Genomic DNA, 21,298 nt, shown 5'->3' with positions numbered 1-21,298 from the left:
CTAATGTAAACTATAGACTTTGGTTGATAATAATATGCCCTTGTTGGTTCACCGATTGTACCAAATTTGCCACACTGATGAGGGATGTTGAGGGTAGAGGAGTATATATGTGTGGATGGGGAGGGCTATGGGGGAACTCTGTATTTTCTGCTCAATTCTGCTGTAAACCTGAAACTGCTCTAAAAAAATAAAGTCTTTTTAAAAAAAAGATTTGAAAAGACAATTCAATAATTTTCTAATAAACTGATGGTAAATAAATATATGAAAAGATGCTCAATATCCTTGGACACTGGGGAAATGCAAATTGAAGCCATAAGGATATTAGAGCCACTTCATGCCTATTAAAATGTCTAAAAGAAAAAGAAAAAACCAAAAACAACTGACAGTACTGTGCTGATGATAATGTGGAACTCTACATTGCTGGTGGGAATGCAAAACAGTACAGCCACTTTGGAAGACAGTTTGGCAGTTTGTTATCAAGGAAAACATATTTTATGACCCAGCAATACCACTTCTAAGTATTGACCCAGGAGAGATGAAATCATGTATCTGGACAAAGACCTGTATACAAATATTTATTGGCTTTATTCAAAATATCCAAAAATTAGAAACAACTAAATGTCATCATCTGGTGAACAGATAGAGAAGCTGGTATATCCATACAATGGGGTGCTACTCAACAATAAAAAGAAACAAAGTACAGGTACACCTAACAATGTGGATGAATTTCAGATGCATTATGCTAAGTGAAAGAAGCCACACACAGGGCACTCCATATTTTGTGATTCCATTTATATGACAGTCTAGAAAAGGAAAAACCATAGAAACAGATCAGATCAGTATTGCCAGGGACTGGTTGTGGGTGGAGTAGAATTGACTGCAGAGAGGCATGAGGGAACTTTTTGGAGTGATGGAAATGTTCTGTATCTTGATTGTGGTGGTGGTAACATTTGTTAAAACAAATTTGGTAAAAATTTGTTGAATTATCAGTTACAAAGGAAGAATTTTATTACATATAAATTATACTTCAATTGAAAAAAAGTTTAAAAAAAACCCCACCATGATACACCTCAGAGTTCAGTTCAAGTCCCTCTCCCTCATGAGGCTTTCCCTGACCACCTCCTTGTTGCATGGCAACATGTTGCATGGCAAGATAAGTCCCTTCCAGGGCACTCATGGTTTTGGTTCCTTTTAATCACAGCTTAGGCTCTTTATTCAGTAGGTCTGCCTCAGCTCCTCAGGGACAGTGACTTGCTGAATTCACTGCTCATTTAGCACAGCCAGACCCTGTCCATAGCCAGCTCTATGAGAAGCCAGCCGTGCTGATGAGGTGGCAGGCTGGGGAGAGGGGCTCAGCTTCTGTGACGGTTTTGTTCCTCTCATAAGTACCTCTACCCACCTCTGGCTTACTCTTCTCCTACAGGTTGGGATAAACACTCCTATGGTTACCATGGCGATGATGGGCATTCCTTCTGCTCCTCGGGGACTGGCCAGCCCTATGGTCCCACATTCACTACAGGAGATGTGATTGGCTGCTGCGTCAACCTCATCAATGGCACCTGCTTCTACACCAAGAATGGCCACAGCCTTGGTGGGTACATAGGGGACCTTGGAGGGTCTGCCCTGTGGAGCCACTTTGGTTGGTGAGAGGCTTTAAAGCCAAAGCAGTGTTGTAGATCCTATGCTGAGCTCTGGGGAACTGTAGCCTTTTCTAGGCATTAGAACCCTGCAAGGGGAAGGGTGGGTATAAGACATTCTCTTTGTTAATCCGTCCGGTCAGCAGCATTTATTGAGCCTGAGTCAGTACTAAGAGAGCAGCAATGTTGTGGTCATGCTCCTGGCCGGTGTGACACTCGTTGGAGCAGGGTTTAGGGTTGGTGAGAAGTTTGAGGGGCCTGAGTACAGACTTGACAGTGGTAGTGATTTGCACGCCTGTTGCCTGGGCCCAGACTTTGGCAGGCCCTTCTGCAGGGTGCTGGTTGCTATGGAGCGACAGTGAGGGCTGCCCTAGTACAGGAGGTAAACAGATAGGCTGGAGTCAGATGGAGCCAGGTCTCTTCTGGCCTGTTTGTGGTTAACAGACAGCAACTTGGACAGAGTTATATTAAAAATGTCCCTTTGGTTAAACTGCAAAGGATGGACTGGTTGGAGTAAGGGCCAGGGAAGAGGTAGGTGGCCTGAGGCACAGCAGTGGTGATGGGTGCAGGCAGTGGAGAAAGGCCTGCAGAGGTCCAGGGGTGGCACAGAAGGGCTTAGTAACAGATGGGGTGCACTGGCAAGAAGGGAAGATGGGAAAGTAGCTGGATTAGTGGTGCTGTCAATGAGGAGCAGCAATCAGTGGACGGTCATGGGAGCCTTGGAGGAGCAGTCCTGTACACATGTAGAAATTTAGGATTGGAATTTAAGAGAAAGAGGAACTTAGGCTATTCTGATGCCCTACTAGAGCTGACTGGTATTTCGCCATTGAGTGAGAGGAACCCATGGCCAGAGTATCCCTGAGGTGGTACCTAACAGCTGGGCCTGTCTCCCTGGGTTTGCAAAGGTAGGTTTCTGATCTAGCAGAACCCTACCAGCCAGGCTGACCACAGGCCTTGCCAGGAAAGGGAGTTGGGCATTTTACTTGAAACCCAATGCCTAGGAGGCTCACTTTCCCTGGTTTGAGGGACAGTTAAAAGGTGGTCGCTACTCCCCAAATCCCCTCTGTAGCTTCTCCAGGAGATGAACCTAGGCAGAACTGAGGAACCTGAGTGCAAATCAGGTTTACTAGCGGCTGAGGCTGAATGATCAGGAGCCAGCATTCTTCAACAGAGCAGTCGGATGCCACAGCCTAGAGCGGACAACCAAGAGCATAGCACAGACACTGCAGAGCTGACCCAGGTGCATATCCAGAGAAACTCTGAAATCCACGGCCACCTCGCTGCAGTTACTGGTATCCAGCCTGTGAGGAGCTAGCAGCTGGAGGGCAAGGCCAAGGTCTCAAAATGACTCCTCCCTCCCCACGCTGTTCTCTGACTCCAGCTGTTCCCTATCTCTGGATTTTTTCTGCTGTCAGAGTCCCAGTGACCACTGTTATGGGCTCTCACTCCTTACCCAAACCCCCCTTCACCTTCCCCTCCAAGCTAGGCCCAGTGCTGCCACTGTGCTCTGGATACCCACCCTCCTCACATCCCTTCAGTTTGTCCACACTTTGCTCAGAGCACGGCTCCTGCCATGGGACACAAGGTCTGGGGCATACCCTACTGTCCCCTCTGCACCTGCAACTCTCTCCTCTGGGCCCTGAGTTCTTTGTCAGTCAAATCCCTAGGTCCCTAAGGAGCTTATGGCCACGTTAATGTCAGCCCAGACCCTCATGCTGTTTTTAAAAACTTATCTCCCTAGTACATGTTTTTATAGACCTCACACAAGACCTCAGGTAATTGTAATTAAACCTCATTTTGACCTATATTACCTGTTTTTCTAGCCTGTCAAGATCTTCTTTGGTCTTGCTCGTTCTAGCTCAAATATTTGGTATTCTTTTCAGCATTGTATTAACATAAATTTTTATAAACATGTTTATGTGTGTTTTCATCAAGATATTGATAAAAAAAATTGGAAGAGGGCAAGGCTGAGATTTGAGTCCTTCAGCCTATAGCTTGTCCAGGTAACACCAGCCATTTAAGAATCCCTTCATTATATTAGTTTGAAACTCATGTTTTTCTGTCTTGTCCACAAGGATACTACTGAGACCTTACTAAAAGTGTTTATGACTTGTCCTCTGCATTTTCTAGATCACAGAATTTAATAGAAAGTCAGTGAACTCTTAGTGGTATACTACTTGATGAATCTTTCTAATGACCTTGTTTCCTTTCCACAAGCCAGCTTATCAATGTAATGTACTTCAGCATCTCATGTGGAATCAGTGAGCCAGTCACTGCTCTCAAACAACAGAACCTTTCTCCCTTTAGAGAAGCAGAGTGATGTTTCCTGCCTCTGGCCTCCCTACTCCTGGTACTTTAGGGTCAGGCCTGCAACTGGTTCCCTAGTGCCTATCACAGGGCCTGGCTTGATGGAAGGATGAATGAGCACTGAGTGAATGAAGATAGGAGACTGATGTCTCATCCACAAGTAGTCAACATACTCGCAGAGTCATTTTTATACAGATCTGTGCTCTCTCACAAGCTCTTTATACCCTCAGCCTCAGTGGCCCCTGACCTATGTCTGTTTGGCTTAGGACACTTCTTATCAGCAGGTTTGAATATCCTATTTACATCTTTGATCTTTACCTGGACCTTCTCAGATCTTCCTATAGGCCACTTCAGATCTTTCCATCATAATGGCCTTGCAGAGGCTCCCAGAGACCTGCAGGGCTTTGGGGAGCAATGTTATCCTTATCCAGTGCAATAGGGGGTGGAGTAGCCTCTTTCCTAATCCTCCTGGAAGCACCTCAAGGCCATGTCCTTCCTGAGTGCCATATTGAGCTAGAGCTGGGCAAGCCCGGGTACGTTGTCCCCTGCCCAGATGTGTGGCAATTGACTCATCCTGTGGCACAACTGCAGCCAGCTTGTACCTAGACCTCACAGTTTACAAAGCAGCTTTCACAGAGAATCTGTTTCTCCTTTCTTCTTGAGGTATTGGGATTATCATTACCCTCTTTTTTCCGATGGGTTCAGAGAGGTTGGGTAGCTTGCCAAAGGTCACACTGCAGATAACTGATGGAGCCTGGCTCCCCCTTCTTCCAGAGTTCTGTGGGCCTCTGCATGAGCCTAGGAGTATAGCAGCAGTAGCCTGGCCACACTGAGATCCATGAGGGCAGCTCCCACGCAGACCTGGAGGGTGGACATTGAGGTCTCCTCATGGGTACAGAGGGGCTTCCAGATTCCATCCTGCTAGTTCTTTGATGCTGACTTTGCATGTGGGGCTCAGAAGTGGCCTCAAGCAGGCAGATCATGGAGTTTATGAGCTTCTTTCATTGAGGAGCCAAATAGCCCGGTAAAGAATGTAAACAATCTCTCTGTGCCTTGGTTTTTTCATCTGAAACTAGTGTGAGAGACAGTATACATCTTCCAAGATTGTTCTGAGGATTAAATTCTTCCTTGTAAGACATGAGCCCAGTGCCCAGCACAGAGGAAGCATATGGGTTGTGCTGGCTGGCTGTTAGGATTCTGACCCCAGGTTTACTGGGAGACCTATTGTTAGACGGTCACCTGTTCTGTCTTTCTGGGTTTTGATTTCTTTTCTGGATGGAGTTGGGGGAGCAGACTGGGACTTCTAAGTAGTCAGTGGTTTGAAAACCTCTCAGGCCAAAAGCTTAGGAGTTTCTAGAAGATATAAGGATTTATCTAAAAAAATGGGAGGGCTGTGAGTCCTGGGAGAGTCTCCTTTGGCCCTGAGTCATTTCTCAGGGCTCAGGTGTTTTTTTGTGTGTGTGTTTTTTTTTCTTTGTAGTACATATTTTGAAGCCCCTCTCTTGCTCAGACCTACCCATGTTTGTGGTCCTGCTCCCCTCTACCCTCACTTCTGATTCAGGACTGAGGTTCCTCTCTTGCCAGGAAGGTTTAGAGGGTACACAGGCCAGTGTTAACCTGGGCTTTGTCAACTTGGAATCTCTGGGGACTCTGGGCAGATATGGGCTGGAGATGGGCAGCTGCCACCCCCCCACCGGCCTCCACTGCTCTGTCAGCTTAGAGGTGATATTTGTGCCTAGGAGTGAGTCCAGTCCCACTAATTTTTGCTAGTTTTATGACTGTTGGCAAATCATTTAAGGGGTTAAATGAGGCTTACTTTTCACTTCTGTAAAATGGGATAAGAAAGCCTGCTTCCCAGGGTTGGTAAGAGAATCAGATGAGGTAATGGATAGAAGATGGCATGCACAGTAGGTCTCCATAAATACATGTTGGATCAAGAGAAAAATCAGGCCTGGAGAGACCTCAGGGTAGATCATTTGGGTTTAGTCCTTTCTGGAAAGTTTTCCCTGAGAGGGTAGAAATGCTTTGGGCAGATACCCAAATATCTGACTTCCCTTCTGGCCAAGCCACTCAGCAAAGGAAGGTCGGGATGTAAACCTACCAGTCCTTGGCCTGTGCTTGGCCTCCACCTTAGGGGAGATGTGGCAACCAGCCCTCCCCCAGGCATTGTGATGGACCCTCTGGGGGCCTGCAGAGGCATGGGAAAACAAGTGGCCTGATGACTATTCCTCTCTCTCCACAGGTATAGCCTTCACAGACCTCCCGGTAAGTACTGCTGCTGGATCTCCTGGCTCTGAGTCCCTGGGGGCTGACTGGGATGGGGCATGGTGGTACCTGCAAGTTCAGGGTATGGAGTCCTGCCCTTTCCCCAACCAGGGATGTGTACTGTGCCATCAGGTTGAAGGTACCAGTAGGGGTACCTGCCAGCCTTCCTTTCTCTCCAATGGCAAGGCCTGATTGTCCTCTATAACTTGTAACAGGTGACAGTGATTTGTGGCATTTCCAAAGGCAGCTGGGAGGGGGAGGAGTGCAGTGTGGGTAGAGATGAGGGTAGCTCCATGGCTCAGTTGGTCTGAACTAGTTCTTTGTGGCCTACAGCCAGTGGACCAGTGTGCAGAGTATAGAAAATTGTTCCTGAAGTGTTAGGGAGACAGGTCTGAAAAGCCAGTGCCCCAGGGGACTGAGCCTGCTACTATGCAGGGTGCCCCTGAGCCAGAGACATGAGCTTTATGGGGTTTTCTCCTCTTGGAAAAGGGTGGTATCCTGCTGGCTTAGTTCAGGGCTCATCCTGCCTCCTGCATCCCAGTCCTTCTTTATTATGAGTCATCGCAGGCCTTGTCATATGCAGGGCCTCCACCCAGAATGCTGGGAGCCTGGCCTGGCTCTATATGTCCTGGCTGGATTCTGGAAGGAGGAAGGGTTTGCTGACTCTGGGGGCTGCTTTGGGATCCTGGGCACCCCTATGGAGCCCTTGGAATAAGAAATGCCCTCGTGATCTGAGGAGCCTTCTGAAGCCCAGACTGCAGCACCTAGGATCCTGTTAGAACTCCTATTTATGGATCAGAATCCTTCCCTTCTATCTGGAGTCCCCAGAGAGGGACTGTGGTCTTAGGCAAAGAGAAGAAACACAGGAGGAAAATTCTGACGCTGAGTGGGGAAGAGCCTAGTATGGAGATGTGACATGAAACAACCAGATGTGAATGTGGCAGTATGTCACCAAGTACTAGAAAAACTGAACCCAGTGTGAAGTTAAAGGCACGTGATACTCAGAAGTGACACGTGGCCTGAGGACGGAAGGTGAAAGAGAAGACAGGAGGCCCAGGGACAGTAGGGAGGAGGCTGGTGAGACATTGGGCTGTGGCAGTGGGAGCTATAGGAGGCACTGAGTGAGGGAGAGACCTGGCAAAAGCTGGTCAAGGCAGGGGAGAGATGGGAAGTGGGGAGTCCTACACCAAGATCCTCCTCTTAGTGAGTCTCAGACAGGAAGGACAGCAGCCTTTCTTTACCCTTTTACTGTCAGGGGGTCCAGACTACTTAACCACCTTGGCTGCCATGCTCTCCTCTTCCTCCTCTCCTTTCTTGTCTCCCCCCCATCCCTCCCTGCCCCCTCATATACCCCTTTTTTTTGTGGCAAAGGGATCCCTTGGTCCTGGATCTTTCTGAGAGGAGCCATCATCTACCCCAGCAGCAGATCTTCACAGGCACACCTGCAGGGTCGTGGAGCACGCCCTGCCTCTCTGTGCCATGGCCGAGTCCTAAAGGGGGACCTTGGCCTTTGCGGACATTGTAGCCTCTGAGGCAGGGCAAGAGACTCCATGTTGAGCCTGGCTTGTTTTTTTTTTTTCTTTCTCCCCTCAAGCTTTGGGACATATTGTCTCTGCTAGGGAGGTGGGCAGAATGAGGCTTAGCCCTACCTCCCCCATCCATGCCACAATTCTCTCAAAGCCAAAGCAACAGCCTGCAGGAGCCAGCGCCTTCCCCCTCTGCACCGGAGGTGAGATGAGGCCAGGCCCTGCTGCCCCATTGCACTCAGGGCCCAACTGACATTTCATTCTCCTCCTCAGGCCAACCTCTACCCCACCGTAGGCCTGCAGACACCTGGGGAGATTGTGGACGCCAACTTTGGGCAGCAGCCCTTCCTGTTTGACATTGAGGACTACATGCGAGAGTGGCGTGCCAAGGTCCAGGGCACTGTCCACTGCTTCCCCATCAGTGCCCGGCTTGGCGAGTGGCAGGCGGTGCTGCAGAAGTGAGTGCCCCGCTCCCGCCCTTACCCAGCCCTGCCCCATCCCAGGGGCCTTACTCTCCTATAGGCCCCTGTACTGCTAACAAGCTGCTCTTATGAACTCCAATGGGTAGTGTTCCTTCTGGAAAGCACTACCAGGTTGACTCTGCCTGCTGCTCTCCTGCTCCTTTCTTAGTTCAATTCTCCAGAGCTGCTCCTAGTTAAACCTTGCCCCCCTCAACTGGATCAGAAGGCCCTGTATGTTATATCACTAGCAGGGCTGTTTTCCTTCCCCAGGTCATTTTGCAGAGGATGTATTAGGACGTCCTATGGTCTCTTCCTCTGTGGACTTTTTTCCCATCATAGAGAGTATCCCTCATGCCATGACTGTGGCCTCAGGTCACCTCTCAGGGTCAGCATCCAGCTAAGTCTCTTGCATCCATGGCAGTGATGGTGGGAAGAGAGTTCTCCCTAGGGCCAGCCTAGCTGGCTCTTGACTGATTAATTCCCAGACTCTCCTGGGAGCCAGTCTTGCTGAGAATCCTAAGGTATGGGTCTCTTTTCCACTTGCCAGTTGTAGGCCTGAGTGAGGCAGTGACCCATACCCACTCTGCCAGGAGATGGTTAGCTTGTTAGCTTGGCTCCCAAGGGTTGACAGAGAAGGGCTGGGCTTCCACTAGCCCTGGACATTGCCCTGCAGACACCAGGGTACCAGGGTCTGGTGGGTGGGGGTGGGGTGCACACTAGGTTCTTTGTGCAGCCTTCCTTTCTTGAGGGATTGATACTGAGGCAGGCCCTAAGGGAGGTCCGAGGCAGGGGCTCTGTGGCCAGACCCTTCTCAGGAATAGCAGTACTACTACATCTTGTTTCCAGCCCCCAGAACTCGTAAGAAGCTCTTCCTCAGAGGGCCAGCACGGTGCTAGTCCCTACAGCAGACTTGCTGGGACAGACAAGGGGAGAGGTGGAGCTGCCCCAGCTGTGTGGGGGAGGGATTGATACTCTCAGCTGACAGGCCCCAGGCTCAGCACATGGGTATATTTGTTTACATGTATGTATCTGTGTGCCTGTGTGTGTTCATACGTAGTATTTGCCAAACCTGCCTATAACTTGTATCCTGTGATTTTATACAACTTAATTTTATGAACATTGTTAATGAGTATATTATCTCAGAGACACATTTGCTGCAAGCCCCTTGGGTGGCTTCCCTTGGTGGAGGTTCAGGTTATTTCCTCTCTTTTGCTTGTGTAGGTAACCCTTTTGTATGTAAAGAGTTTTCCACATTTAAGATTATTTTCTTGGTATCCTTTCAAGAAGTGGAAAGTGGACTTCCACTGAGTCAAAGGGACTGTACATTTTATTGGCTTCTGATGTGCATAATAGACTCATCTGAACCATGTTTTGTCAAGAATTTTTGCCCTTGTGTTTATAATTATTATAATTCTTATTCAGAGTATAGTATGATAAATATTATATACAATTTATAATAAGAGGTTGTATATACTGACTTCTTACTTTGTGCTAGACACTTTATATGTATCATCTCATTTACCCTAAAAACACGAGGGGACACACAGCTGAACTTCTGTGCCTTCCATATGACAGCCCTCCAGACAACTATAATAATGACATCAACATATGCACACAGCAGGGTATTCACTTCTTTACACGTCAGATATGAGGGCTTTATGTGTACCACTGCTTAGCCAGTTTTGGATGGGATTAAATACTTTCTGGGTGTTGTGCTTCTGAGGGCCATTTCCCAAAGATTGTGTTCCTGTTGGCCATGTGGTTGCTTGATACCTTGGCTTCTTGGGCCCCTGATTTTTGGCACATTGTGGAGTAACTTGGGTTGTGGGTTCGCTCCCCGTCACCCTCTAGAGCCAGCACTCCTGAGGGCCAGTTTCACCTGGTGAGCAGGAATGCTTCTGCCGGGCATGTGGGGCGGCCTGCAGAGGAGCTCCTGTGTTTGTAGAAGGTATGCATATGGCATGCATCATTGCTGTCTGGGCAGCTGCCAGACTGCTTGGCTGGCTGCCCTTCCAGGAAGCCCTCAGAGAGACTGTCGGCGTCTCTGGGTTTGCTGCAGGTCACAGGAGGCAGCCGCTTCTGTAAGGAGATGGTATGTGCCTGTGTGAGTACTTTTGTTATCATACTTGCCCGCTTGTGGGCAGCATATTCCAGAGAAACTACAGTTAATCCTCCAAGCTGTGAGGACAGATGTGATGACCTGCCCCTCCCCTGCCTGACTGCATGAGCTCTAGGGGAAGTTTTCATTTTATTTCAGCCCCTTTATTCTCATTCTATGGAGGATGCACCTTTAAGATGTGTTTAGAGAAGACCTAATCAGGGAGATAGCCTGTCCAATCAGGGGGTCAGTGAGAAATGTAGTTCTTAAGTGTCACCTTGAGCGTTTCCTTTCTTCTAGCATGGTCTCGTCTTACCTGGTTCATCATGGGTATTGTGCCACGGCCACAGCTTTTGCCCGAATGACTGAAACCCCGATTCAGGAAGAACAAGCGTCCATAAAGAACAGACAAAGTAAGGTTGATTCTCCTCTCCCTTCTCCCTCCTTCCCTCCCTTACTTGTCCCTCATTCTGCTCTCTGGCTCCTAGCAGCCTTAGGTAACCTGCCAGGAGTCTGTTCAGCTCAGTTCTACTACCAGGAGATTAGCCCATAGCCCCAACCCAGCCCCAGGCCCTGCTTCTGTCCCTCTTTTAAGACAACACTGTCCAGGACAGTCCAGCAGCATGGGAATGTCTTGGGGCAGCCTCCCTAATGTACAGTCTAACGGCCTGGTGCAGACTGGGGCCTGGCATGGCTAGATCCCGCTCCTCTTTTGGAAAGAGTATGTTTGCATCTTACTAGCCCAATGCCCTGCCTTTCCCACTGTTTACTCAACTTTAATAGTTCTGCCTGTCCCCGACCAGAGACAGGCCTGAAGTAGTCAAGACAGGGAAGGTTGATGCTCTGTGGCCGCTGTGGTAGACCTCTCTCTGCTTCCCACCTCTGGTCCTGCCCTTTGTAGACAACCAAAGGAAGGAGCCAAAGGAAATTTTCCTGGTGTTCATACTGGCCTGCATACTGCGTGTTTGGGGCTCTTTTGTGGAAGGAGGGTGTTGGGAAAGAGGAAGCAGCCCAGAAAGGAGATAGGAAGAGGAGACGAGAGTACGGGAGAGTAGGTGTGTGTGGACATGTGTCTGTGTGTGCCTGCTTGCGTCTCTCTGAGCCTGTCGTCTCTGTGTATGTGCATGTGTCTGTGTCTCCCAGAGAAGCTACGTCCAGCCAGACAGACGGAAAGGGATCCCAGACTTGGGATCTGCGAATGAGAGAGCCTCAGACCCAGAAGTCGCTCCCAGCAAGACGCACCAGGCCCCAGGGCAAGAGCAAGATGCTGATGGCCTGAGAGGTGTCAACGTCAGAGATGCCAGTGTGAGGAGGATGACCTCCTCTCAGCAGGGAGCATGCCGCAGCCCCTGAAGACTGCCAAGATATGGGCCTTGGCCCAGAAACCATGAGCTCACATTGCCATCCCACTGCCAGGCCTGAAAGGAGAGCAGTCTGTCTGAAGAGGAGCTCCTAGGACCATCAAGCTGCCTGGGTGCCCATCACCAGATCATGCTCCCCCCAGCCAGGACCCCTCCCTCCACCCAGGTCCCTGGCAACCTGTACTCCATAGGAGCAGGCCTCCAAACTCATCCTCCTGCTGAGAGTGCCCCCTCCACTTTCCCCTTTTATTCTTTGAGGATTCCCTGACACGTGGCAGAAACCAGGCTCTATTGTGGGGCTGGTCGGCCATGTTCTTTCTTCAGCCTCTTCTGTGAGCATCTCGACCCGGCATGCCATTCTGAACCAGCCCACTTGACTGTCGGCTGGTCTGTGCTTGGGGCTGGCAGTGTGGAGACGTGTGGCTGTAAGGAAGGTCTGCAGCCCCTCGCTCACTGCTGTGTTCTTGCTCTCTGCAGAGATCCAGAAGTTGGTGTTGGAGGGCCGGGTGGGTGAGGCCATTGAGACCACACAGCGCTTCTATCCAGGATTGCTGGAGCACAACCCCAACCTACTCTTCATGCTCAAGTAAGTTTTGGGCACCACCAGCTTCCCCATAGCCCAGCTGGTGATGGGAACATAAAACCCCGACCAAGCCCAGAGCATTGCTGCTCTGCTCCTTCTGCAGGTGCCGACAATTTGTGGAGATGGTGAATGGGACTGACAGTGAGGTCCGCAGCTTGAGCTCCCGAAGCCCCAAGTCCCAGGACAGCTATCCTGGCTCCCCCAGCCTCAGCCCCCGCCACGGCCCCAGTAGTTCCCACATGCACAACACAGGTCAGCCACTCTCCAGAGGGCTCTGGGAAGAACTGGTGTGGAGAAGCAAGGCCACCCATGTACCTTTCCCTGGGATGGGCTCAGGAATTGCTGCTGGATTTGGGGGAAGGGGAATGGGGCCACTGTAGTTATTCCTCGGGCCCTGCTTGATGGCAAGCTGCCCCTCCTCTTCTGATTGTCCCTCGGCTTTTAGGAGCAGACAGTCCCAGCTGCAGCAATGGCGTCGCATCCACCAAGAGCAAACAGAACCACAGTAAATACCCTGCGCCCAGCTCCTCCTCTTCCTCCTCATCCTCCTCGTCCTCCTCATCCCCATCCTCCGTCAATTACTCCGAGTCCAACTCAACAGATTCCACCAAGTCCCAGCCCCACAGCAGCACCAGTAACCAGGAGACCAGGTGCCTGTTCTGCTCAGCTTCTTCTTCCTGCCTTCTGCTCTGCACCAGTTGGGCCCACTGCGGCCTGTCCTTTGAATACCATCCTGCCCTTTGCCCTCTACCTCCATCCCAGGTCTGTGCCTGGAATAGTAGCTACTGACCTGTCAGACCAGGCATTGGCTCTGGCTTCTGGTCCTACTTGCGATTCAGCTGGCACTTTCCTTGCCCCTGTCTTTCTCCAGAGGTGCTGACACTGAGAATGTGATTGCCTTCGAGGATACCAGGCCTCTCAGAACTCCCAGGGTCTATACTAAAGGAGCTTTTACTGGGCTTGGCTTGTAATCAGCCAGGTTGGGCAGGCAGGGGTTTTAGACTGAAGACTATTGGTGCCTTTCAGCAGCCCCCTGGGTGTGCTTCAGGGCTGACTTGACTTTGGCTTCCAGAGATACCTATCAGGGCTCACCTGCCCTGGTCAGTGTGGGTGGGAGGATCTATAGAAGTGGGTGTACCAATTCAGAAGAGGGCCAGGGAGGGGAGGGGCACAGAGGCAGCACTGGGACAAGAGTAGGAATCAGGTGACAAGCCTCTGGGGATGGCTGATGTCACAGTAGGGGCAAGTGTTGGAGCCTGGGAAGCCTGAGCTGTCCTTTCATGCTCTTAGGGGCTCTCAGTTTACCCACAGCAACCTGTGGCCAAAGCCTGAATGGAGGCCCAACCAGGCTGGTCCAACCACATCCCCTTGGTCAACTCCCACCTCATCCCTTCTCCACAGTGACAGTGAGATGGAGATGGAGGCGGAGCATTACCCCAATGGTGTGCTGGAGAGCATGTCCACCCGCATCGTCAATGGCGCCTACAAGCATGAGGACCTGCAGACGGATGAGTCCAGCATGGGTAAGGACCGTGCCCTCAAATGGTGTTCTACAGGTGGCACTGCTCAGTCCAGGTATCCTCTCCCCTGACAGGTTTTGGTACCTTGAGAAGGTCTAACCAGATTTGGTTCACTGTCTCCTTAGCCAGTCATGAATGGGTTCTTGATTTGGGAAGGTCTTGGCCTACTGCCAAGACTAAGTTCCCTACATTTGAGGCCAGAGGGAGTTGGTGAGAGTGGGCACCCTTATGAACACTTATGCATCTTGTACAGGGTAGGGAGAAGGAAAGCTTCTGAGTCCTGTCTGACTCCTACACTGTGTGTTAGTTGACTAAAAACAGCTTAGCTATGGATGGTCCATGTGATCCTCTCAGCCTCAGTTGCCTCTAGCAGAAGCTACACCACCCCACCCCCAGCCAAGGTCCTTCTTGCCATGTTCTCTTTGGGGTCCCCACCCTAGTCCTCACCCCTACTAATGTGTTCTCTGCTGCAGATGATGGGCATCCTCGGCGGCAGCTCTGTGGGGGCAATCAGGCTGCCACAGAAAGGATTATCCTGTTTGGCCGTGAGTTGCAGGCACTGAGTGAGCAGCTGGGCCGGGAATATGGCAAGAATTTGGCCCACACGGAGATGCTGCAGGTATAGAACAAGCCAAGCCCTCATACGGAGAGGTCCCCCATTTGGTGGTGGGGCAAGGGGACTCTGGGAGGGCACTGGGGGCAGCAGCAATAGGACAGAGCAGGCTCCAGTCAAGTCTGCAGTAGGAAACAGGACATCTGGGGTGTACCCTACCCTCTCTAGGTTCTGGGGGGGATACAACCCTGCCCAACCGTACATTTGGGGTATGCTGTGCCCTCACTGGTTATTACGCAGGGCCTTATATCCCCATGGAGCCATGGAGGGGTGTGTGTGGTGTGTGTGCCACAGTCCTCTCAAGAGTGCCCTGTCCCTTAGGATGCCTTTAGCCTGCTGGCATACTCAGACCCTTGGAGCTGCCCAGTTGGCCAGCAGCTTGACCCCATCCAGAGGGAGCCTGTGTGTGCTGCCCTCAACAGCGCCATTTTAGGTAAGTGGATCTAACAAAAAGAGAAGCTGGCCTATAAGTGCCTAGGGTGGCCCCCTCCCACCTCCCTAGGAATTGCTGCTGCCTTGTCCAGTCAGGGCAGTGAGCTCTGCCCAGAGGCTCTCTGGTGGCCCACAGGAGTCTTGGGCTTCCCTGACCTCCCCTGGCCCAACTGAGTTGGCTGGCTCGATCATGATGGGCCATAGACTGACCGTAGGGTCATGGCCTGGTGACTGGGACACACATACAGAGACACATGAACACTCTATTCCAAGAGATTCTGTCACTCCCTCTACCTTTCGCTCTCTGAGCCCAAACCTTGAGAGGACAGTGACCAGGCCTCGTCTCTCCTCCACAGAGTCTCAGAACCTGCCAAAGCAGCCCCCTCTGATGCTCGCCCTGGGCCAAGCTTCTGAATGTCTACGGCTCATGGCCCGAGCGGGCCTAGGATCTTGCTCCTTTGCCAGAGTTGACGACTACTTGCACTAGCTGACCACGCTGGTTGGTCCTGCCTGGCCCTCCCTCGGCCCCAGGGCTAGAGCAGCCCTGCTCTCCATCGGCACCTGGTGCAGGGACCTGGAAGCCATGGGCGGAGTCCACTCCTCCTGCCTGGCCTCCCCTCTTCCTTCCTTTCTTTCTTTCCCTTCCTTCCTTTCTTTTTCCCCACTCTCGGTCTCTCTCTCTCTCGCCCCCACTTCGCGTGCAGCAGCCTATGACACAGTATTGGCTGGTTATTCTCATGTAGCGCCTTCTACTTTGAAGAGGGGGTTGTTTTGAGGAGGGGTTGGGTTTTTTAAATCTTTTTTTTTTCCTCCTGACTGAGCCACCAGTATTTATCTCTGGAGAGTTTGTGCTGAGCTGGTTTCTGCTAATTTAGTGATGAAGCCTATCCAAGTTGGTGATAGCTTATTATTTTCATAAGTAAAAAAAATGAGATTATATATATAAATATATATATTAAAAAAAGACACAGTATTTATCGTAGTGTTAGTGGTCCAGCACCTCTTGGGTGAAGCTGTCCAGATACCGTATGTTTTGAGTCCTACTCACTAAAAAAAAAAATCTCTGTCACCTCAGCCAAGTGGTTTGTTTATTTCAGGCTTCCCCTTTGTTGAGCCACAGGCCCAGCTCCAGCTTAGGGGAGCCCAGTAGGCATTGGGGTGGGGGGCACACAGTGCGCAGGTCAGGTTAAGCTGGTTGTAGCATCTAAGAGGTGTGGGTCCTAGGACCCTGAGCGCCAGACTGAGCAGAGAACTGCAGGGCCAAGAGTCCAGTGAAGAGAAGAGTTGGCCCAGGGCTACACAGCAAAGCAAGGGAGTAGAAAGTCCTTGGCCAAGCACGCTGTCTGCCATTCTACCCTGCCTCTCACTGCCTGCCTTGCCCCTCTCTCTCCCCTTTCAACATCCTGCCTTCCCTTATTGTTAAGATGGCCAAATAATTCATTTACTCTAAATTGATTGCCTGGAGACTACCTGCCTTTGACCTGGAAGCTGCTGTGTGTCAGGCTGCGGGAAAGAAGTCTCCATTCCCAGGACAGAGGCCCTTGAGTACAGGGGCTGCCTTCTTCCTGCCTGGATCTTCACCATCTCTGCACAGCTCTGATGGAATTGATGCTTTCTGTTGAGAAGCCAAGACCTTGTGGAGACAGATTCTTGGGCTGCTGGTTGCTGGAGTGGATGGAACCCTTGACCCGCTAGGCCAGGCCTTACTGCATCTGTGCCAGGCAGCTTCTTGCAGTTTGGCCCCAGCCACTCTTAGGAAAGACTGTTATGAGTATTTGATGGCCCAAGGAAGGGACCTCATGGGCTTTACAGATGTCCCATCATCCATGTCAGGTGGATCCTCACAGCTGGTGGGTCAGTAACAGTCCCAGTAGTGCATCAGGGAATCAAGGGAGGAAGGGCTAAGAAGGCTGCTGGGACTTGGGCAGGCCATCTGTGGAGAGGACTGACTGCTGAGGAAGAAGAAAGGGAGGTGGCCTCCCCAGAGGAGTACCAGGATTTCCCCATCTGCTTCACAATGGGAGGGGGCACACAAGCAGCCCCAGCAAAGGGGCAAAGTCAGAAGTTGAACTTCAGTCCCTGCCTGGATCTAGGCTGGACAAGCTCCTTTTATCAATGGGTACAGGAATGGTTGGTAACAGCCTGAGGTATTGAGTGCCCACCAGGTCTCATTGGGCCCCCAGCTGGACAAGGGAGATGATTGAGTTGGACCAACTACTGGTGATGGGGTCAGGGCCCTGGCCCTGTCCTTTCCCAGAGTTCTGCCTTGAGACATAATCCTATTGGCTACTGCTTTTTCTTGGTTCCCACTAGGGCCTCAGCTGGCAGCCCAGAGACCATGACCCATCGTGGAGGTCTTGTCCTGTTTGTAAAAGAAACTCATCCTTTGCAAAGCTGGGGATGCCTAGCTCCTAAACCTAGAGGTTGGAAACAGATCAGAGCCAAGCAGGATTGGAAATTAAAACCAGAGGATTTTGTAGCTGGAATGAAGTTTCGAGAACACCTACTCCACCAGTCCTCTCCTTTTATAGATAAGGAAACAGGCCCAGGAGATTAAGTGACTTGACCAAAGTCACACAACAAATTAGTGGCAGAACTGGGCCTAACCTCATCCCTGTGGATTGGACAACAATGTGTAGTCCTAAAGCTGAATGGCAGGTGAGGGGTTAGGCTGGTGAGGCCTCTAGCAGTGTCTGAGCAGCTGGTACCTTCAGGGGTGTGTCAGGGATGGGGATGGGTGCCTGGGCTTGGGTTGTGGAATGGCTGAGAGGGCCCAGGAGGGCTCAGGATAGCTGTGTGCTGCTTGGGGTTGGGTGTCCGCCTGGCTTGCACTCAGTACCCATGGCCACCTCCCCATTTTCTGTGCCTTATCTCACTGTTTCAGCTGAGTCCAAGTTGTTTACTCTGTTCCTCTCCAGAGGGGCTCTGTCCCAGTTGGACAGGTTACCTTCGGGACATAAGCCTTTGCCCCACAAGCCGTGGAGAGGACCAAAATCAAGCTGCTTGAGCCCACTGTCTTGCTGATAGTTCAGGCCTGCCTGCCAGCCAGAGGAGTCCCTTATGCCCACCCAGTCCTACCAGCCTGCTTCCAGGGGCCAAGAGTAAGGAAGGCACCTGGGAGGAGTCCCTGTAAAGAGCTGGACTTGAATTAAGGTGGGCAGGAAGAAGACCTGGTTCTGTTGGGTTGTCCAGCCCTGGAGGAGCAGCCTTCCCTACTTACCTTTTCCCTTTGTGCCACCAAATGGTCGCTTCTTCCAGAGCAGAAACTGGCAGACACACAGAGAAAGCCAGAACCCCTGTTCCTCACCCACATGGGTCTGTGGCTGGGTGTAGGCTGGCAGAACAGGGACACGAAAAGATGGAGAAGTGGGGATTGCCCAGCCACCCAGCACCTTCCTACCCCTTAAGCACAAAGATGAGGCAGAAACCTGTCAAAGCTGAAAGTTCGTTTGGTTGCTCACAACTCAGGTATGCACACATGTGGCAGCTGGGCAGCAGAGCCCTACTTGACCACCAGTCCTGTGTACCTGGAGGTGTGGCCAGACTGTGGACTCTGGCTACCTCAGGCACCACCTCTTTGCATAGGGTTTTCCTCCATTAGTAACTACAGCCGACACAGACTTCCTCCACATTGTGCACACTGGTTCTGCCTTTGTCCTCGCAAGTTGATACTTGGCATTAGCATGAAACTTCTGGGTGTGGGAGGGTTTAGAGAAAATTCTAACACAAAACATCTTATTAAATTGTACTTGAGAGATGAAAAAACTCCTGTTGTATTTTGACAGAATTATTTTTATTAAAATACACATCCATGAGCAGTCATGAGTATCTGGTGTCTGTTGTGAGTCTTACTGGGATTGACACCCCTAGTGTGGTACAGCTGTCCTAGAGGGCTTGGCCCCTTCCTAGCCCACCTCTCGAGTGTGCAGGCTCTTGGTGTCTCCTCAAGGACCCTCAAGACTTTGGGCATTTGCAGAACCCCAAATAGCATAGGCCCTTAGCTTTGATTCTCTCCCACAAAACAGCTTTCATCTGAGACAAAGAAAAAGTCGAATATTCAACTTCAGAGAGGTGGGCCATAGGATCTCCTCCCCTCAGAATAAGATTTTAATACATTCCAAGTATGCTCACCACAAACACTGGACAGTCAAAAAGAACTCTTCTGAGGGGTATTAAGGTTAGCTTCCTTTCAGTCCGAGGAAAAAGAGCTCATGCCAAAAACCCTAGTTAGGTTGACCCTAGAAGATTAATCTTTCTCAGCTTCAGTTCCCCTATCCTTAAATTGTGGCTGATTCTCCTACCCTGTGGTGATAGAGGATTATAACATGCACAGGGCAGGGCCTGGCATATAGGGACACAGTATATGTGACGACTCTGCCTCTATGAGTACGCTCCTTGGTGTGATTTGTCTACTGCCTCAGTCTGCCTCCCCTGTTCGCAAGGCACCAGGGCTTTATGCAGAGGAGATAAAACAGATTGTGCTGCTGTCCACCTGGAAAACACTGGAGGCAAAGAAACCAGCTAGAAGGCCAAGGCCAGACACAAGAAGACAGGTTAGAGAAATATTTAGGGGATGTTAGCACCACAGGATGAGTGGCCAGATGTGAGGGAGATTGGAGAAGTAAGAGCCGAGGCAAATGTAGGCTTTTGGTTGGATTGAAAGGATGGATAATATAGGGATATATTATCCACAAGATAACATAGGGAACAGAAGGGAACGGGTGGTGGCTAAAAGGCACTGGAGTAGGGAGGTCTGGGGAGCATATAAATCCACATCTGAGAGAGAAATGGTTCCTGGAACTGGAAAAGGGTTCTGTGACCCAGTAAAAAAGGAAATCTGTCATGGCTCAGTGAACATCACTAGCTAATTAAAAGCTCTAAAAATTCTGTGTTAAGACATGTAGCTTAACCCAGCATTTTCCAAACTTGACATTACTACAGAATGTTTCACTCGGGTATTTTACAGGACTCTCAGGGAAAAGCTAGTGTACGGAGAAGAGTGGTGTATTAGATTAAGCACAAATGTCCTAGTTCCGTAAGTAAAGATGCAGAAGAGTCTTTTCCTTTTAGACCGGTGGTTGTCAACCAGGACCAATTTTGCCCCCCAGGGAACATTTGGCAATGTCTGAAAATATTTTTGGTGGCCACAATGGGGTAGGGGTGCTACTTGCATTTAGTGGGTAGAGGCCAGGGATGCTGCTGAACATCCTACAATGCACAGACAACCCTCCACAACAGAATACCAGGCCCAAAATCTCAACAGTGCAGCTGAGAAATCCTGCTCCAGAGTGAAACTTAGAACATGACCGAAAAGCAGATCAAACACAAGGACACTTTGGTTCTCCCTTTCTGCCTGGCTGTTCAGAATCCAGAGGGAATGAATAAGGGGATAAAACCCCATTAGAAGAAGTTAGAGGTTACAATTTCTCATCACTGGAAGCCTTCTATGCTCATAAAAGTGGCAGCCATAGCAGGAAGTCTTGTCTCCTCCTGCCAAAACAGGGATAGCCCTGCTGGTCAGCAGGTCTCAGAGGGAACAACTGCCTCACCTTGACGGACATATCAGCACAGGATGATGCTCTGGAAAGATGGCTGGGACACCCTAATGCCAGCTGAGGTGAAGGAATGGTCTAGTCAACTAGAGTCAGACAAGCAGAAATAACTCCTAATCCCACATTTCCAACATAGCCTATTTTTACACTAAGGCTTACAGGTTTGTTTCGCTGCTCTAGAGGACAGTCTGGTGAAACAAAGGGTAGTCTCGTTACAAAATGGTATTTATTTGAGGGGGAAGAGGCTCCAGTAAAGATATCAGGGGGGCTGAGGTCACCCAGTCCTGAAGAGCACTGACATCTAAGGAACAAACAACATCTAGAAGAGGAGTTCAGATAGGCACGGAAAAGAGAGTCATTAGGAGTCAGAGAGCCAGGAAGTCTGACGACTTAGAACCATCGTTCTGCAAAGATAGATCGTTATCCAGCAGCAGACCTTCCTTCATTCCCGGACAACCAAGGCCCACTATAGTACAGTATGAGTAAAACCTCCTCGCTCTTGCTGCTGGGCGTCGGACCGGAAAGAAGCCTAGGCTGGAAAGCTGCTGCCTCCACTGCCTCCATCGCCGGAAATGAGTGACCACCGTCTCGAGTCAGGCTGCTTAACCTCCGCCCCCAACCAGCGAGCATGCGCAGCTCTCGGTCACGGCCCCTCCCAGAGCTGGTCCACCCCCGCCAGGGAGCATGCGCAGACCTCCCGCCGTCCCGCCCCTCCCTTTCCAAAGACCCCGGTTCCTTAGAAACCGGGCGGCGCTTTCCCGGTGGCGGCGCGCTATACCCCCGGGTCGGTGCGTCCCCGCCATCCTCCTTCACCGAGGACTGGTGGCCGCCGAGTCCGGTCTGGACCCATGGTCTCCGGTGCGGCGCCGGGCGGGCGATGCCAGCATGCCAGGTGAGAGACGGCCCGCGACGACGGGTGAGGATGAAGGAGGGTATGGCGCGG

At 50.8% G+C, this 21,298-nt stretch overlaps 2 protein-coding genes and 1 long non-coding RNA gene across 6 annotated transcripts in view; 2 read left to right on the top strand and 1 right to left on the bottom strand.

Moving 5' to 3' along the window:
• The window catches only part of RANBP10 (RAN binding protein 10), a 60,265-nt gene extending 41,644 nt beyond the window's left edge, over positions 1-18,621 (top strand). Inside the window, exons 4-14 of one of the 2 annotated variants that reach the window (XM_006203706.4) lie at positions 1,424-1,591; positions 6,187-6,209; positions 8,009-8,193; positions 10,595-10,707; positions 12,133-12,241; positions 12,342-12,490; positions 12,684-12,888; positions 13,640-13,761; positions 14,232-14,377; positions 14,693-14,804; positions 15,160-18,621. In XM_006203706.4, coding sequence (XP_006203768.1) covers positions 1,424-1,591; positions 6,187-6,209; positions 8,009-8,193; positions 10,595-10,707; positions 12,133-12,241; positions 12,342-12,490; positions 12,684-12,888; positions 13,640-13,761; positions 14,232-14,377; positions 14,693-14,804; positions 15,160-15,290 — 1,463 coding nt within the window. In that variant the 3' untranslated portion in view covers positions 15,291-18,621. Of the gene's footprint in view, positions 1-1,423; positions 1,592-6,186; positions 6,210-6,291; positions 7,287-8,008; positions 8,194-10,594; positions 10,708-12,132; positions 12,242-12,341; positions 12,491-12,683; positions 12,889-13,639; positions 13,762-14,231; positions 14,378-14,692; positions 14,805-15,159 lie in introns of those variants that run through there. The other variant, XM_072967577.1, reaches the window with a different exon arrangement.
• Positions 9,806-13,600, bottom strand: LOC140698168 (uncharacterized). The gene is made up of 2 exons (XR_012075727.1): positions 13,029-13,600; positions 9,806-10,275 (listed from the first exon to the last, which is right to left on the bottom strand). It is a non-coding gene; the product is annotated as an uncharacterized lncRNA (long non-coding RNA).
• Positions 18,622-21,033: 2,412 nt separating the features above from the next.
• The window catches only part of GFOD2 (Gfo/Idh/MocA-like oxidoreductase domain containing 2), a 30,650-nt gene continuing 30,385 nt past the window's right edge, over positions 21,034-21,298 (top strand). The window contains exon 1 of one of the 3 annotated variants that reach the window (XM_072967584.1): positions 21,034-21,247. The gene's annotated coding sequence lies outside the window, so the exon portion shown is untranslated. Of the gene's footprint in view, positions 21,272-21,298 lie in introns of all 3 variants that reach the window. The other 2 variants (XM_072967581.1, XM_072967583.1) reach the window with 2 other exon arrangements.

This window comes from Vicugna pacos, chromosome 9 (assembly GCF_048564905.1).
Source record: "Vicugna pacos chromosome 9, VicPac4, whole genome shotgun sequence".
In the NCBI taxonomy this organism is placed as follows: domain Eukaryota; kingdom Metazoa; phylum Chordata; class Mammalia; order Artiodactyla; family Camelidae; genus Vicugna; species Vicugna pacos.
Note: the sequence above shows the minus strand (reverse complement) of the source record. Positions and strands in the feature narration are given on the sequence as shown.